Source organism: Podarcis melisellensis (genome assembly GCF_964234715.1).
Source record: "Podarcis melisellensis genome assembly, chromosome: 12".
Taxonomy (NCBI): Eukaryota; Metazoa; Chordata; class Lepidosauria; order Squamata; family Lacertidae; genus Podarcis; species Podarcis melisellensis.
Window position 1 is genome coordinate 23,884,058 of NC_138544.1, and position 17,327 is coordinate 23,901,384.

A 17,327-nucleotide genomic window follows, 5' to 3' on the forward strand; every position below is an offset into this window, starting at 1 on the left:
ACCAAAGAGTCAAAGGCTCATCTTGTCCACCTAGTTCTTCTTTATCTCCACTACAATGGATACACAAAACTCGCCCTGAACTCCTTCCGATTACTCCAAGTTGCACAATGAAACTGTCATAGAATCATGAATTGTAGAGTTGGAAGGGACCCCAAGGATCATCTAGTCCAACTTCATGCAAGCAGGAACTTGCAGCTGACCAGTATGGGGATTGAATGTGCAACCTTGGCGTTATCAGCACCATGATCTAACCAGCTGAGCTCTCCAGAATCAGCCAGTCTATAAGCTTAAGCTTAAGAAATCTTAACTGACTTGTACAGTCATACCTCGGGTTGCAAATGCTGCAGCTTGCGTGTTTTTGGGTTACGGAGCGAGCCGAACTCGGAAGTACTGGAATGGGTTACTTCTGGGTTTTGGCGCTCATGCATGTGCAGAAACACTAAATCACGCTTTGCGCATGCGCAGAAGCACCGAATCGCATCTCGTGCATGCACAGATGCGGCGCTGCGGGTTGCGAACGTGCCTCCCGCATGTTCGCAACCCGAGGTTCCACTGTAATCTAACTGTACCACTGAGGGCCAGGGAGGTGGGAGGATGTGGGACATGGGAAGTTTCTTATTTGTTATTACGTCTTACCTATTGTTTTCATTTTTAGCTTCGTAGAATTATAAAAGCCAATAAAAATATGTTTTTTTTAAAATAAAAAACCCCTTCTCATACAAAAAATGGGGAAAGGCAATTAGAGACAGCTGTAACATAAGAAGACCCCTTCTGGATGAGAACAAAGTTTGGTATTCCGTTTTCCACAGTGATCAACCAGATTTCTATGGGTAGACCAGTCCTTTCTTACTGACCTTTTGCAGCAATTAGTACCCAGAGGCATGTTGCTTTCTCTAATCTTAAAGGTTTTATTTAGCCACAATGACTATCAACCATAAAAAGCCTTATCCTCCACAAATTTTGCCTAACTGCCTTTTAATGTTCTCCAAGTTGCTGGCCATCACCTGATTTTGCATAACATAACCACACTCTGCGTTGCAGAAGAAGCACTTTCTTTCATCTGTTCTGACTCTCCCACCCTTTGGCTCCATTAGATAACTCCAGGTTCTAGTATTATGAAAGAGGAAGAAAAAGGTCTCCCTATTTGCTTTCTCCACATCACACATACTTTTGTAGACCTCTATCATGTCCCTTCCCTTCTTCAGCTTTCCCCCACATGGTGCAAGCTATATATATTGCTCAATTGCACATAGTTTGTTTCTGACTTTTTGTTTGTTTGATAACATAGCTGCAAAGGTTGGAAAATTAGAAAGTGGAGAAAACAGCATAATTTCCCATATTTATGTCTCTTGGAGGATGAAGCATGTATAGCAAAGGTACATTTGTGCAAAAAACCAAAACAAAAACATGGGAAATGGTTCAGGCTTCTTCAACACTGTACCAGTTTGTGCTATCAAAGAACAAAACACTGGAAGAAACAACACACAACTAAGCATCACAGGGCAGGAGCAACACTTTTGACTCACCACAGAACTCCTCAAACAGGACTGTGCCTATTTAATTTATCATACACTCAGTTGGGAAAATGTGAATTGGCTGTGGTCTGCCTTTGCATCTTGAGAACATAACTGAACAACGAAATGAACATAAGCCCATTTACCACCGAAGGTGTGACAGCATTGTGGGCCATTGCCCCTCATTGAGTCCTGAACACTGGGAACCTGCCTCGCCTGCTGGAACCTCAAATCCAAGCCTGCCTGTGCAATTGACCAATAGCAGGCAGGCTGGAAGGTGGACCTTTCCCAAAGGGCGGGCCTAACGGAGCAGAAGGCTTCCCTTGGGCCGCTCCTGGGGAATAAAAAACAGCACACCCTGGCCTTGGCACCCAGTTATTCACCAGATCTCCCACTCTCCCTCCCTTTGTATATTGGTTTTCTTGTTCGTGCTTGACCTTGCTATGGACCTCGTTGGCTGCCATCTTCAAGGCTAAGCAGGAATTTTTTTCCCATCTGACCAATTGGCTGTTGTCTGGCAGTTTTGCCACCTCATAGCAACCATTACAACTTGGCAGTTCAGGTAAGCCTTGGTTGGAAGGGAGGTTGTAGCCTCTGTCTGTGCCTCCGAGGGAAACAGTATCTGGTTAAAGGGATCCAAGAGGAATTGCTTCCATCCTGATGCCCAGCTGGGAGCTTGGAACAAATCACTCCTCAAGACAGCGATCTCTCAGGGGCATTCCTATTTGACGTAGGTCATAGGATGCCCCTGCTCTCAGGTTGACTCAGGTGGTTCCAGAAGTCAATGGTTATACCCAATGCCTATGCCAAACCTCTGACACCATAATCAGTAAAGTTGTAGCCTTATTTGACCCAAATTCTAATGTGTCTTGTCTGCTTATTCCTGGTAGATGGGGCAACGAGGATGGGGTGGGGAACCTTGGCACGAAACTAATGTTTATCCTTATCCACATCAGAATTGACAACCGATTGCCTTTCCTACTCCTATCTTCTTACCTGATAACATGTTATCTGTTTTCAGTGAAGGAAACTTCAAAGTCATTTCATGTTTGTGCCTGTGAATCATCAGGTGATCCTCTGTTGGAAAACGCTGCCAAGCAAACACAAAAGGAAGGAAAGATTTCGTTTCTGAATATATGTCTGGCAAAGCATGTTATTTTTTAACTGGTTCAGGCATTACGACAACATGGTAAGGATGTGGGAAGGGGGGACGCCAATGATGCAATGAGTAAAATTAATCTTTACCCATCGTTTAAGAGAACCTATTTTCTATAAGGATAAAGGCACACACAAATGTATTTCTCTAGTGGTGGTCACTTTGGTGGTTAGTGGATATTTTGGTTCTCCCTCCCCTTTCTCTATACTTTTCAAGGTGTGCTTAGACAATAGTCTATAGATATCATCATAAATATTAATAGCTATATTTCAGTGTTGGTATCAAAGCAGCCAAAATGCCACCATCAATGAACATAAAACCCATGGGAATGCCAACGTTTGCCATAATAATTATAAGGCCACGGAGAATCCTAAGGGGAAGGAAAAGCCCAAAACAGCTCAATTAATATTAGAATGCAGATTATTTTGGGAAACCAGATTATGACTCCACACTGTAAAATGTTGTTTCAGGAACCACTTGTTATTACTGCGCAAGATGTCCCCAAAGGGCTGGAGTTATTTTATTTTTCTTATTTATTAAAAGGTTTGCTCTGCTTTTCATTTCATCTGGGTCTCAAAGCAGTTTACAGAGAATAAAAACATATGCAAAATGTAAAGCATATATTCACTGGACTAGTGACAGCTGTATAACTTAGCTACATAATTGTGTTATGTGGCTTTATTTATTTATTATTTCTATCTTGCCCTTCCTCCCACAGGATCTTTGGGGTGGTGGTAAAAGGTAAAGGGACCCCTGACCATTAGGTCCAGTCACAGAGGACTCTGGGGTTGTGGCGCTCATCTCAATTTATTGGCCGAAGGAGCCGGCATACAGCTTCCGGGTCATGTGGCCAGCATGACTAAGCCACTTCTGGCAAACCAAAGCAGCGCACGGAAATGACATTTACCTTCCCACCAGAGCGGTACCTATTTATCTACTTGCACTTTGACGTGCTTTTGAACTGCTAGGTTGGCAGGAGCAGGGACTGAGCAACGGCAGCTCACCCCATCACGGGGATTTGAACCGCCAACCTTCTGATTGGCAAGTCCTAGGCTCTGTGATTTAACCCACAGCGCCACAGGATCTTTGGGGTGGTGCTACGGGATCCTAAATATAGTTTCTAACAGTGGTTCCCACTGCGGACTGCGGACCTCCTGTTTTTCAAAAGCCAAGCAATGGCTTTTGAAAATGTTGGAATCTCTGTGGCAGTTTTGGTTAGGTGAATGGTGTAACCATACCCTCCAACATGTCCCAGCACAAAACCAGGATGCGTGTCTTCTGGGCTGTATTCCTGCATGAGAATGGTCCCCCAAAATGACATGCCCTGGACGGTTGGTGGGTATGTGCCACGGACTCCTGGGTGGGTTAGGCGGACCCCCCAGAGGCCCGCAGGCCACCAATTGGGAACCACTAGTATATACAATAACAGCAACATCTAAAACAAAATATCCAAGCAATATCAAACAGCCTTTAAAAATCTGTAATAAATGTATAAAAGACCAGATACATGTTCATACACCAGAAGAAGTTATGCTACAACTATATGCTTGGTTTGTATTCCTAGCCATTCAACTCACCTGTGAGCAGCCTGGGGCACTGCAGACAAAAGGCCTCTCCTGTTCCAAATTCATCTTTGATTCCTCATGAATCTACATGTTAAAAGGAAAGGAGGGAAAGGGAACCCCTAAACTTCAGAAAACATAGAAAGTATAGTTACCTGGGCCCCCATAAAAAAAACATCCACAACACACAGAAACTTTACCACCCACCCTTAACTCCTAAAATTAAACTTCCTAGTGTCTGCTCATAAGTGCCCTTCCAGAGCATATTTGTGCAATTAGAACGAAGACAGAATTATCCTGTCAGAGGAAGTTTCTATCTGGAGAAAAATTATTCTCAGTGTTATTATTAGATAATACTACCGATGCTATTCAGAAATATCACAAATTAAATACCGTATACCTTTTTACCTTTGCCTCTTCTAGTGATTATCACTTCAAACATAATGCTTAAGAGCCTTTTCTAAGACTCTGAAGTGATTATCTTGAGCAGTGATTAAGTATTAAGAAGATAAGATTAAATATTATTTATTGCTGTATTTATTAAACTTATATTCTGCACCTTCCTCCAAATGAGCCCAGGATGGAGATCATCAAACAATACAATGAAAACCTCTAAAAACAGTTCTAAAGAAACAGCTGCTATAAAACAGTTTAAAAACAACCTTCTAAAAAGAAAATTTAAAACTCCTAAAATCAGTTAGGTACTCTCTAGCTAATAATCAAATGCATGAGTAAACAGTAATCTTTTTAAATTTCTCCTAAAAGTTAATACTGAAGGAAATGGAAGCACTTCACAAGGAAGGGCACTGCAAAAGTTGGGGACCACCACCAAGAAGGCCCGGCTGTGGGTCACCACCAACCACCAACTGAGCCTCCTTTGCTGATCATAGGGCTGAAGATGGTTGATACTGGTGAAAGCACTCTTTTAGATTTGATCCATTCCAATATAGGATTGGATCCACAGGCACTTCCTCCATAACAGATCAAACCCTTGCTGTCCAAATAATGAGTGTAATGAAATAACCTCTGAAGGTATAAAGGTAAAGGTAAAGGTACCCCTGCCCGTACGGGCCAGTCTTGACAGACTCTGGGGTTGTGCGCCCATCTCACTCAAGAGGCCAGGGGCCAGCGCTGTCCGGAGACACTTCCGGGTCACATGGCCAGTGTGACATCGCTGCTCTGGCGAGCCAGAGCTGCACACGGAAACGCCGTTTACCTTCCCGCTGGTAAGCGGTCCCTATTTATCTACTTGCACCCGGAGGTGCTTTCGAACTGCTAGGTTGGCAGGCGCTGGGACCGAGCAGCGGGAGCGCACCCCGCAGCAGGGATTCGAACCGCCGACCTTTCGATCGGCAAGTCCTAGGTGCTGAGGCTTTAACCCACAGCGCCACCTGTGTCCCTCTGAAGGTATACAAGGACCTTTTTGCATGAACAAACGAAGCATATATAATCCACCTGTTGTCCTTTGCATGAATTTATTGAAAACAATGTTCCATCATTCTGCCCCCACATTGTGGATGAGGGGAGAAAACAGACTTTACACAACCTGACAACTGAGCCACTGCATTCCTCTCTCTTTCTTTTAATGTGTGGAAAGATGCAATGTGACTTCAGCACAGGAAGAAGGGGGAAGAACTAAAAGAATCATTTGAAATTATCCCCCCCCCATGGCAATATTAAGAATATACTATATATTTGGAATGTTGAGCAGGAGCATTATTTTTTTGGGGGGGCGGGGTTTACATAAGCCTCAGTTGGTTATATAATAGGAAAGCAATACCCTAAATTGCAAATATATGGATCCTGGAGAAACAGTTTTGACCATGTCACTCTGTGGAAAAAATTGCTTCGGTTCTGGAACATTCCTTGTGGCAAATGTAGTCCAAAGTTGCATTCCATTGCTTTGCTACCTTCATAAAATAGCAACTCATGCTTATTCAGTTTAGAACTTCCGATGAACTCGTTAGCAACAAATTACATCCATTTCGTCTACTGTATATCTCTTGAGTCATTCTGATTCAATTTTACAGGGATATTTGTTAGCTTAAAAATCTGGAGATTCTGTCACATTATTGTCCCATTTTTGGAACTGGCATTCTTGGTTGATATAGCAAACCTCTCACAAACTGTGAAGCTGGTAAAAGTGTGGGAAATTGCTATTCCACTCCCATATTTCATTGCATCATGACTTGTGCTTGTATTTCTGCTGGCTGCTGTTGCGATAGTTTAAACAACTGTAGATTATATACATTTGGACTTCTCTAGTTATCAAGGCTATTGAACCTTCTAAGTGACACCAGGAAGGTAGATCTGAAAAAATGGGACACATGCTCATGTTTCATTGGCTTTTACCAATCAATGATTTGGAGGAGGGGGAGATTTCCAGTAGACTCATGGAATCATAGAATTGTAGAGTTGGAAAAGACCGCCCAAGTTTCATCTAGTCCAACGCCCTGCGACACAGTGTAGTACACACTGATGCTTGCAAATTGCAAGCTGTGTTTACTAGGGTGGCTATAATATTGTTTCCTTACACTGATAAACACATATGTCATCTGAAACAAACTGAGTCACAACAAGCCTAAAGAGAATGTTGAAATAAAGCAGGAGCAGGCGGTGGGTCAACCTAAAAATCTCACTTGGCTTCTCTTGCTGCAGTGAGTCATTTCCAGGCTAGCAGGACAAGCTGGCCCTTGAGCAAACTACAGTGGCACCTTGGTTCTCAAACTTCATCCGTTCCGGAAGTCTGTTCCAAAACCAAAGCTTTCCAAAACCAAGGCACGCTTTCCCATAGAAAGTAAAGCAAAACAGATTAATTTGTTCCAAAAACAACCCCTAAAACAGCAATTTAACATGAATTCTACTATCTAATGAGACCTTTGATCCATACAATGAAAGCAATAATCAATGTACTGTACTATAAAATAAATAAAGACAGTATTGTAGATGATAAAAATTAAAATTATTGTTTTGTCTTACCTGCACTGATGATAGCCATTGTTTAGATGGGGGGGCTTTTATCCATTTCCGCAGTTATACAATCAATCAATCAATCAATCAATCAGTAGCTGAACTGGGTTACACACAGTCACAAAAATGCAAAATAAATAGCAAAAACAAAAGCGGCAAACTTAATCCATTCCGGAAGTCGGCTTGACTTCTGAAATGTTCGAAAACCAAGGTGCAGCTTCTGATTGGTGCAGGTGCCCTGGAAACAATAGCCGACAGCCATATTGGACGTTCGGTTTCCAAAAATTGTTTGAAAACCAGAACTCTTACTTCTGGGTTTTCAGCATTTGAGAACTAAGGCGTTTGAGAACCAAGGTGCCACTGTATAGTGGTTTCTTTCTGAAATAGACTAATGCCACGCTTGCTTGCTTGCTTATATTACATTGGACAACTCTAATATGGATATGCATCAAGACGCCATCGAAATTTCTTACATCAGAAATTAGTATTTCCAAAAATACCCCTTTTCATTTCGTGTTAATAAATCTTAAAAATGCTTCATATTAGTGAAAGGCTTTGAGAAACTTACACTTTACATTTATTAGAAGAAGGTACCACACTGTCCTGCTCACATTCTTCAACTCTGGGTCAAGAGGCAAACTTCAAGCGAAGAGTCTGTTGCTATTTCAACACAGGCCTTTATTGCTCTGCTGGTGCTATCTAAATAAGAGGGAAAAGCTGGTGAGAAAATTTTATGGCAACCCACAAACAATTGTCTTGGATCAAAAGAACTGTACGCAGCAGGGCAGTATTCAATTCAAATATTACATAGAAACTAGAGGGAGAAATAAGGTGGGTCACAGCTCTCCTTTTCTTTCTTCCATTATAAAGTGGGATTTCCTTAGTCTTACTTTTTCCTCAGTGGAAGCTGACAACCGAACATATCTTAATCTGAATAAAACTACAGGATTATCTATGAATGCGGGACTAAATTTTCTGTAACATGTGAAACAGGCTCGGCCACAATTTTCTGGAGCTTTGGCAATTTTAACACAAGAAGCAACTCTCAGTGAAATTACGGAGACATTTTTATAAAAGAAGTTAAGGCAATATATACTGAACAATCAGCAAAATTGATAGTAAATAATGTACTGGCTGAGAATTGCAAAATAACGAAAGGAACTAGACGAGGTTGTCCACTGTCACCTTTATTGTTTATAATAGTTTTAGAAGTTTTGGTGAAAAGAATAAGACGTAATCAAGAAATTAAAGGAATGGGGTGGGAGAGAGAAAATACAAATTAAAAGCTTTCGCAGATGATGTGGTGATGTCTGTAGAAGAACCAACAGAGTCACTCCCAAACGCACTAGAAGAGATAAAAAAAATTGGAGAAATAGCAGGTCTTAAAATGAATAAAGATAAAAACAAACTCCTGGTAAAAAAAATCCCTGGTAGGGAAAATGGGGACATTCCAGGATCAAATCAGAAGCCATGGTGGCTTTCTTAATTCCAGGAATGTCCCTGGGAAATCAGGACACTTGGAGGATATAATAGCAGCAGCTGCATCTAAAGTGCTACTCACAGGTCAACAGTTTGGGGTACTAAGAAATCAAAGGCTGGCCTTGGAGAATCACCCAGGACAGCACTTTGTACCATAGCTGTCAACTCACATATTTGAAAATAAGGGACCAGCAGCCTCGAAAATAAGGGATCAGCAGCCAAAATAAGGGATTTTCTGAACACAGGTATGTTCAACTTCTGAGCTCCTCCGAGCCAAAGGCAGAAAACCCAGCCAGGAGCCAAACGAAGCCTCAAGCGGTGGTTCCCACAGCGCAGCAACCCAGCAAAGGGGATGCAGCAAGGAAAACCACCGTCACCTCTCCGCTGGGAAGCGCTGAGCAAAGGCAAGTCCCCAGGCAACGCTGCCGATTTGATTGGCACAAGGCATGCAAGCTCCACCCCCAGTCATTCTTAGACTCCTTATTGGGTGAGCAATGCAGCCAAGCAACACAGTTGGAGCCTGCCTCCTCCCTGGCCGGCAGGGAGGGAGGGAGAGGAGCTGCTTCCTTTGAAACCCAGGAAATTTAAGGGACATCATCAATAAGGGACAGCAGCGGGACACAGCGCTGGGATAAGGGACTTTCCCAACAAATAAGGGACAGTTGACAGCTATGCTTTGTACAAAGCAGAACTTTTGCAGCTAGTGCAGCAGTAAGTAGAATTAACTTTCCCTCCTCAACCCGCCTCAACATAGATGTTCCTGCTGCTCAGGAACATGAGGTGAAGTAAAGCTGGTTGGTACAGATGCTACAGGAAGACCAAAGGAACAGGTCATGGTGGAAGACCAGCTTGCATAACAGGAAAACAGGGTGGAATTCAGACTTTGCAGAGGGAGCACTTTGCAAACATTTTCATCCCTTGTGAAATTAGCCAACCCTTTCAGGATTCTTTGTGTCAGATCTCATTAAAAAGAATTCAGCACAGGACTATACAAAAGAGACAGCAGACCGAAGAGTTCAAAGATCAAGTACAGATAGGACTGAGACCGTGCAGAATGATAATATCTCCACAAACTCTTAGTCCGTAGAAAGGATATCCCACTGAACTTAAGTAAGTGAAATTAGGGTTGTGGAGCTTTTTTTCTCCCTCCCCCCAAAGTTGTTGAGCTAAAAAACAAGGTTTTGAGCTCTTTTTAATTAAAGTTATCCAAATCTACAACCACTGACATGGGCCATACACCAGGGTTTCCCCAGACATTTCAGCAATTTCCACCTGGGCACTGTTTGCGAGGACTGAATGCTGGCTGCATCTAGGAAATTCCAGACATATGGTATATAGTAAAATATATGGGAACTGACATCTTAATTTCAGAATCGAAACAATTGTACTTGTAATCATTATATGCCAGTTTCTGAAAGTATTAGTGTAGTTGTGCAAGTGAAAAGAAGCTTAGGATTTAATGTAGATGTTAACAACATCTTTCAAAATTCATTGCCCTGTAGTGACCAAGTAAAGCACGGTATTGGCAGCCTACATATGCTAGGAAGCCCACTGCATTGTTGAAGCCTGACACACCAATGAAATATCACTCACGCAGCACGAGGCAGAAAGATACATGGCATTCAGACTGAAAGTGTGTGGATAAAGATTGGCTGAAGACAGAACTGTGTTCAGGTCAATATTGTTTAATGTGTATTCTCTAATGGGTAATTCACATAGCTATGGAGAGGGAGTGCATTCTGATTTTTCCATAATCTTCACAAACTGCTTGTGTGACTGTGATAAGCTGCATGTATATACATACCGTATTTTTCGCTCTGTAAGACGCACCTTTTCCCTCCTAAAAAGTAAGGGGAAATGTGTGTGCGTCTTATGGAGCGAATGCAGGCTGCGCAGCTATTCCAGAAGCCAGAACAGCAAGAGGGATCGCTGCGCAGCGCTCCCTCTAGCTGTTCTGGCTTCTGGCTTCGCCGTGCGAAGCCTCTTCATGGCAGTGGGAGCCTTCATCCCGCTGCCCTGAATAGGCTTTGTGCGGCTATCCCAGAAGCCAGAACAGCAAGAGGGATAGTTGTGCAGCACTCCCTCTTGCTGTTCTAGCTTCTGGCTTAGCCCCTCAGTCCCTTCCCCCACCTCCCGGAAAAGCCCCCAAGAGCCACGTGGAGCATGCGTGCAGCTCTTGGGGAAAAGCCTACAAGCGCCGCACACACACTCCACGCAGCTTGTGAAAGGGAGCGCTGAGCAGAGCCTGGGATGCATATAGGCTCTGCTCAGCACTCCCTTTAAAGAATATTTTTTTCTTGCATTCCCCCTCTAAAAAATAGGTGCGTCTTATGGAGCGAAAAACACAGTACATATCATACATAGGCAACTCCTGCAGCCAAGCTGGTGTAAAACGTATTGCTCTCCTTTCCTTTGGACCACATCAGCAAGGCTGAGAGGAGGGTCTTGTTGTCTGGGCAGCCCAGGACCTCCATACACAATGCCCAAGCTTGCACCCCACTTCAGTGCTGCTAAGGCAGCAAAAACAACGCAGGAGGCAGCACTTATGAGTTACTGGTCTCTACAGCCACAGTAGGCACTGTGATTCTCCAACAGTTTAACTTCACCCCCGGAGGCGCACTCCGTTGTCTCTCAAGATGCCAATGATATGCAATAAGGGAAAGGAACTTTTTCACATATATTGGAAATAAAACCCAAATATTGTTGTAATATTCTTGTGTAAATTAATCCACCGCCATCACTACCCCCATCTCAAAACATGTGTTTAAAATTGAACGCGAGAGATTACAATGTCCAGGTACATCTTCAGTGGTACTGCAAAGTTTGAAGGAACCCTGAGCAAGATGCCTTTGGGCAGGAAGGAGAGATGTTGCCACAACTGCTCAAACCCTTCCCACCTACATGCCACCCTAACCCTTCTCTGTGGCACTGCCTTAACTGCTCTAGCACCCATAACCTGCCAGCATGGCCATTCCGTATCCAACCCATGTTCCCCATACATCAAAATCAACTTAGTCACAACCCCTCTTCAATGCCTTCCTGTCTATACACCAAGGCAGCCCACTCATAAACCACCTCAAGCTCTTCCCACATTTCAAACTCAGAAACAAGGCCAATGTGGGGCAGGTGCTGGTAAACAGCCTCTCTCACTGTCTTAGATTCCAAGCAAATATTTTCCTGGAGGGAGATGCAGCGGCTGCTTATTTGACAAATGACGTGATAGGCGAGCAGGGCCACCACCTCAGCCCAACATGGGCACAGCCTCACTGTCAATCTGTCATGGGGTTAGTGAATATACATTGCAAAGCATGGTCCCTAACACAGCCAGGAGCAAATTACAGACATATTTAAGTAACCTGACGTTTGGGGGTTTTGGCCCTTCAGATTTTTCACAGGTTTGGAAACACCTCCAGAGAACAAAAAAGAATTCAAAAATACAGCACGTTAAACAACAAGCCCACTCCTCAAATATTTCACTGCTCACTTTGTATTTTACCCTTGTGGGTATATCAGATTAGCACAACGTTGTCTTTGCACAACTGCTGGAAAGGAATGGCGTGAAATCACTGGACCCTGTTCTCCTTTCAGTCTTTGCATAAAAAACAAATAACTAAATAAAATATCTGCAAAAATTTGTACGGCTTAACTCGTAAGAATATCACGCAGGCTTGTTTCCTGTTCCAATGTTATTCTTGAAGTGGGTTGCAGTCAGAATCTGATTTTCATCGAGCTATTATTATTTGCAGCTGTGCGACCTTCTTAACCCTGTTTCAAAAGTGACATTTCAGCCTTCAGCTCCATCCTGACTGAATGTTGCAGAGTTTTCAACCTTGTGATTAACCCTTAAGAAAGGGACAGAGTAATTGTCGTACATCCACCCAGTCTAGGTCAGAGACTCAGCCCTGAAAACTATTCACTATGGGCATATTTGTTTTCCATGGAGAAATAATACGTATTTTTTAATTTAAAAAAAGCTGCAATGGAATGTAAAATCCACATGGGTTCACGAGAAACATGAAAAAGAGAGGAGGGGAATCTAGTTCCTTGCATGCTGATCTCTCTTAGAAAGACATTGGTTCTTCATGCTTGACTTGGGACAACTTCCAATGTTACGGGACAGACAAGTTTCTGTTTGTCTACACTGCAGCATGCTTCACAGAGCACTGTAAACCATGAAGGAGGGAGATGCATGCCAGCGTCGATGTTTATCATGCATCTTCAGTCACGCACCAGCTCCTCACTATACATTATTAAGTGTTTGATGAAAGAAACAAGCAGTGAACAAATGGGAACTTGCCTTGCCTGTGAATCTTGAAGTATCCCATAGCATTTAGCCCAAGTTCCTGTGGGCATTATTCCCAACTCCCCTCGAGTTTTGTTTCCCCCCATTCCTAGAAGTTAGCATTCTGTGGGCACCGGTCACACTCAGTCTTCTCTGGGTTCTTTGTGGGGAAATGTTTCTACAGATTCGTTCCGTACTACTGCAAACTTCAGAGTTGCACTCATCTGCTGACAGCTCTCTCTTGTGTGTGGCTGTCGTTCGCCGGTGCTATTTTTTGAGAAAAAGAGGTGCCGGAACTCACCATGAAATTCCCTTCATTGTCTTAGAATGGCAATGGTGCCCACCTGAGAGGTGCTGGAACTGAATTCTGGTGAGTTCTGGTTGAGGGGGGGGGAGCCCTGTCCATCGCTATTTTGCCTGCGTACGTCACAGAGGATGGAGAAGTGAACTGGAATCTCGAATTGACTGAGCTGGCTAGTGAAGACATGCACCCACTTCAGGCCAAACAACATGGTTTCTTGTTTTGAGCACACAATCCTTGCATTTACATGCTCCCACACTTGAACACAAGTGGGGAAAGGTTTTAAACTTCCACTCCTAGTCTACACACACACACACACGTTTCCCATTTTAAGCAAACTCAGTTTGATATCCTGGTTTGATATCCATCCTGGCTTGCTACCTAAATGTGGTTCGTACAAACGACAAACTCCCATATTAATCAGAAACAGGAAACTGATGTTTAAGGGGCCAAAAACAGGACAAGAAGCTTTTAATCGCCGTCCTGTGCACATGAAGGCAAGTGCAGAGGCCTGAGGCTCACCCTGACTTGTTTGTGACAACACATCTTGCATCCCTGCACATTGGTCATCATTGTCAACCTCTGCAATTTGCCCAGCTTGATACAAAGGAATGACCTGCAGACTTACATTTCTAGCTTCTATGCTGGACGCATGAGGTCGGGATTTTTGCTTTTACAGATACACTATAGGAAGAAAGCAAATGCACCTTCTTTTTAAGCACTGAGATGGAAGACATTACCAAAATGAAACTGCATTCAATTTAGTTATATTCATCATGCACATACAGTGGTCCAGTATAATGAGCTTTTTCTTATTTGCAATCTACTATGTCCTAGAGTAGACTTCAGCCCACACATATATCTGCTACCTTCATGGTCTATTTCATGCATCTGATGTAGGGTACTACCTACACAAACTCGTGCCACAATAAACCAGTTAGTCTCTCAAATGCCATAATGATCATCTTGGTTGATTTATTTTCTGGGGGCAGTAAATCCATTGGCTTGGCTAGTTTTCTGGAATTACTCTAAAAACAGCATCATTCAAAACATGGTGAAGGAAGAGTTAATGGCAAACTTTGTTACCAGTTTCTCCCTGCCTGAGTAAACCCTCCCACCAATTTTCAGGATCATTGGAAAGAAATGGAGTATGATGTTTTTCCTTCTGTCCAGCTGAAGTGCTTGTTTTAAAAACAGCTAGCATCAAGCTTTCCACATATGTACACATACAGGATTCATTATTACACTTGTGGCTGTTTGTGCTGCTATGGTAAAGGATCTGTCACCCATATTTTCCTGGATTAAAATATTTCCAAATGGGTCTGGATGCTAGGAAGAATTCCACATGTGTGGCTTTCTAAACAGGCCTTAGCATGATCGATGGCTGGGACCTCAAATCTCAGTGGTGCTTTCAGTGTAGTGTTATGCAATTATATGTAAATACTGACTGCATACAGAAATACAATCAAACTGGAATCTTATTTATTTATTAAAAGGAAGGGTCCTCTATCAATCTATATAAATCAAAATGTTAAAAATTGTGGCAATCGTCTCAGTTCTCCAGAATTCTTCAGGGGAAAATATGTTACAGAAAGGAGGGACTGGGGCAACAAGGAAAGCATATACACACATACACACAAAATTTACGCTGCTGCTGTAGCCACAAGTTCAAATTGTACACTCAGTTCCAAGATGAAGGTTGCGGAATGTCCCTCCAAGATGGAAGTTGCGGAATAAGTAGCTCCCATGTGACCTCCAAGGGATCATAGATTGTAGGATAAGGAGAGGGACAAATATTTGAAGAATGAGAGTACCAAAACAACTTGTTATAGGCTTTCTTTTAGTAAATATAGATATAAAAACAGAAAACAGTACTGAATCTTGAATGGAGAAAGTATCTGAAACAGACTTCTTTTAAGGACAGAACAGAGAGCAAATATTATGTTAGATACATATCCCAATTTCCCTCATGGACTTACTCTGGTGAAGTTTTATGTCCATCTTCCAAATCCGATCATCACCTTTGGGATGCAAGAAGGGAATTTCCCCTACTGTAGTACATGGCATTTGTGAATTAAAAATTCCCATAGAGTGGAGAAATACAATTCATGGCTCAGAAGCCAGTTACATATCTCCAAACATTTGAGCTGAGAAAGTGAATAGACAGTAACGGGGTGTACCAGGGTCACAGGGCAGGCCTTTGGGGGAGAAGTCAAGGGAGCCACTCCACAGAATGAAGAGGAGGGTCCCCCAAAGTATCTACCTGCAAAACCCAGAGCCTAAAACTACCTTAAACTGTGCCATCTACATGTTGTAAGTTAGGACCTAGAGAGCCTAAAAAAGACAAGAACAGGGATTGGAGTACTGTAAAAGCAAGAATGGGAAGTAGCAGGAGATATTGTGGAGTGGGGTGGGGAGAGAGAAGACTGGAGAAATATGAAAAGTGGTAAAGGAATATGACTCCCATGGCCATGCAATGATTTTAGTAAATGACTCTTATGTGCAGTGAAGGCTGAATTGGGTGCTCCTCCACCAGCCTCAGCCTGTCCTCATCTACCTACCTCTTTACTTGCAACCAATTCAGTGGGTCATTAGGAGAACCTCACCAAGCTACAGTTTTCAGAATGGCTTAACAATTTATCCCTCTTCATTGAAAACACTGGAAATAGTAGCTCTGTGAGGAGAATAGGTAAAGGTAAAGGGGACCCCTGATCGTTAGGTCCAGTCATGACCAACTCTGGGGTTGCGGCGCTCATCTCGCTTTATTGGCCGAGGGAGCTGGTGTACAGCTTCCGGGTCATGTGGCCAGCATGACTAAGCCGCTTCTGGAGAACCAGAGCAATGCATGGAAATGCTGTTTACCTTCCCGCTGGAGTGGTACCTATTTATCTACTTGCACTTTGATGTCTTTCAAACTGCTAGGTTGACAGGAGCTGGGACCGAGCAACATGAGTTCACCCCGTCGCGGGGATTCGAACCGCCGACCTTCTGATCGGCAAGTCCTAGGCTCTGTGGTTTAACCCACAGCGCCACCCGCGTCCCTCTAAAGTGGTATTATAGGCCTTTAAATGTATGGTGTGAATGTGGCCCACCTTAGGCAATGAGGATTCCATGGGTCAGTCAGTCAGTCAGTCAGGACTGTTTGGGCACAATAGTTCTAAAGGGCTATGGAATTATGTTCCTAGTGTAATGCATTTGATGCCTACTGAAACATTTCTGAGATAAATAAATATATGTATATGTTGCCTTGAGTCCCTTCTGGGGACAAGGTGGGGTATAAATAAATATATAATAATAAATAATAATAAATAATTTAAAAGTGTACAAAGGCCAGGGAAGCCAATGCCTACTCCAGTGAGAGCTCTTAGCAACATCTGGTAAATACACAACACTTGAGACGCTCTCTCGGATGCTTGCAGATGGGGTCCTGTCAAAGGGCTGCCCTCTCATTTTTATTCATGGGCTCATCACATGTGGCGTTGTGACTTACAAGCAACAACTTTTGTTGCTGAACACCAAGCAACCGTTCCTGTTGTTGTTATTTGTCTACAGTTCATTAAGAGGTTCCCCTCCAAAAATAATATTGACAGAAGGTTTTTTAAAAAGAGAGAGACTGTACTGTAATTCCAGTATGCTAATTCCTTTAGTTTACAGTACACCAGGAGATAAAAGAATGGGCCTACCTTGAGCATAAATAAATAGCTGGCTTTCTGAAGAGAAAGAGGGGGAAACATGAAAGGCATCCTGGGGAAAACAACAACACAAGGCTGTTCAGCTGACTTTCATACCAAGAACAGATGTAAGGTTCTTTCCCCCCCCCCCCTCAATGCAAACTTTGAAAAACATTTCCAGGCACCTTTTGCCTCCTGGTTCATCTTAAGATATTTCTGAAGTTCCTAAAACCAACAAGGAACATACAGCGATATATTGCAATGTGGGTATATCTATACCAGCTTTTAAACACAAGATCAGCCTAAATGAGAATTCCTGGGGACAAATGAGAACTGATGGGGAATGCTGGTCATTTATAACTCACCAGGTAACCTTTGTTTGTTTGTTTATT

At 43.0% G+C, this 17,327-nt stretch overlaps 1 protein-coding gene across 5 annotated transcripts in view; it reads right to left on the reverse strand.

The window, feature by feature from the left end:
* The window catches only part of CREB5 (cAMP responsive element binding protein 5), a 262,546-nt gene that overhangs the window by 198,794 nt on the left and 46,425 nt on the right, over positions 1-17,327 (reverse strand). For 2 of the 5 annotated variants that reach the window (XM_081883352.1, XM_081883356.1), the window contains exons 2-4: positions 7,771-7,901; positions 4,248-4,319; positions 2,511-2,604 (exon numbers count right to left, since the gene is read on the reverse strand). In XM_081883352.1, coding sequence (XP_081739478.1) covers positions 2,511-2,604; positions 4,248-4,301 — 148 coding nt within the window. In that variant the 5' untranslated portion in view covers positions 4,302-4,319; positions 7,771-7,901. Of the gene's footprint in view, positions 1-2,510; positions 2,605-4,247; positions 4,320-7,770; positions 7,902-16,947; positions 17,009-17,327 lie in introns of those variants that run through there. The other 3 variants (XM_081883353.1, XM_081883354.1, XM_081883355.1) reach the window with 3 other exon arrangements.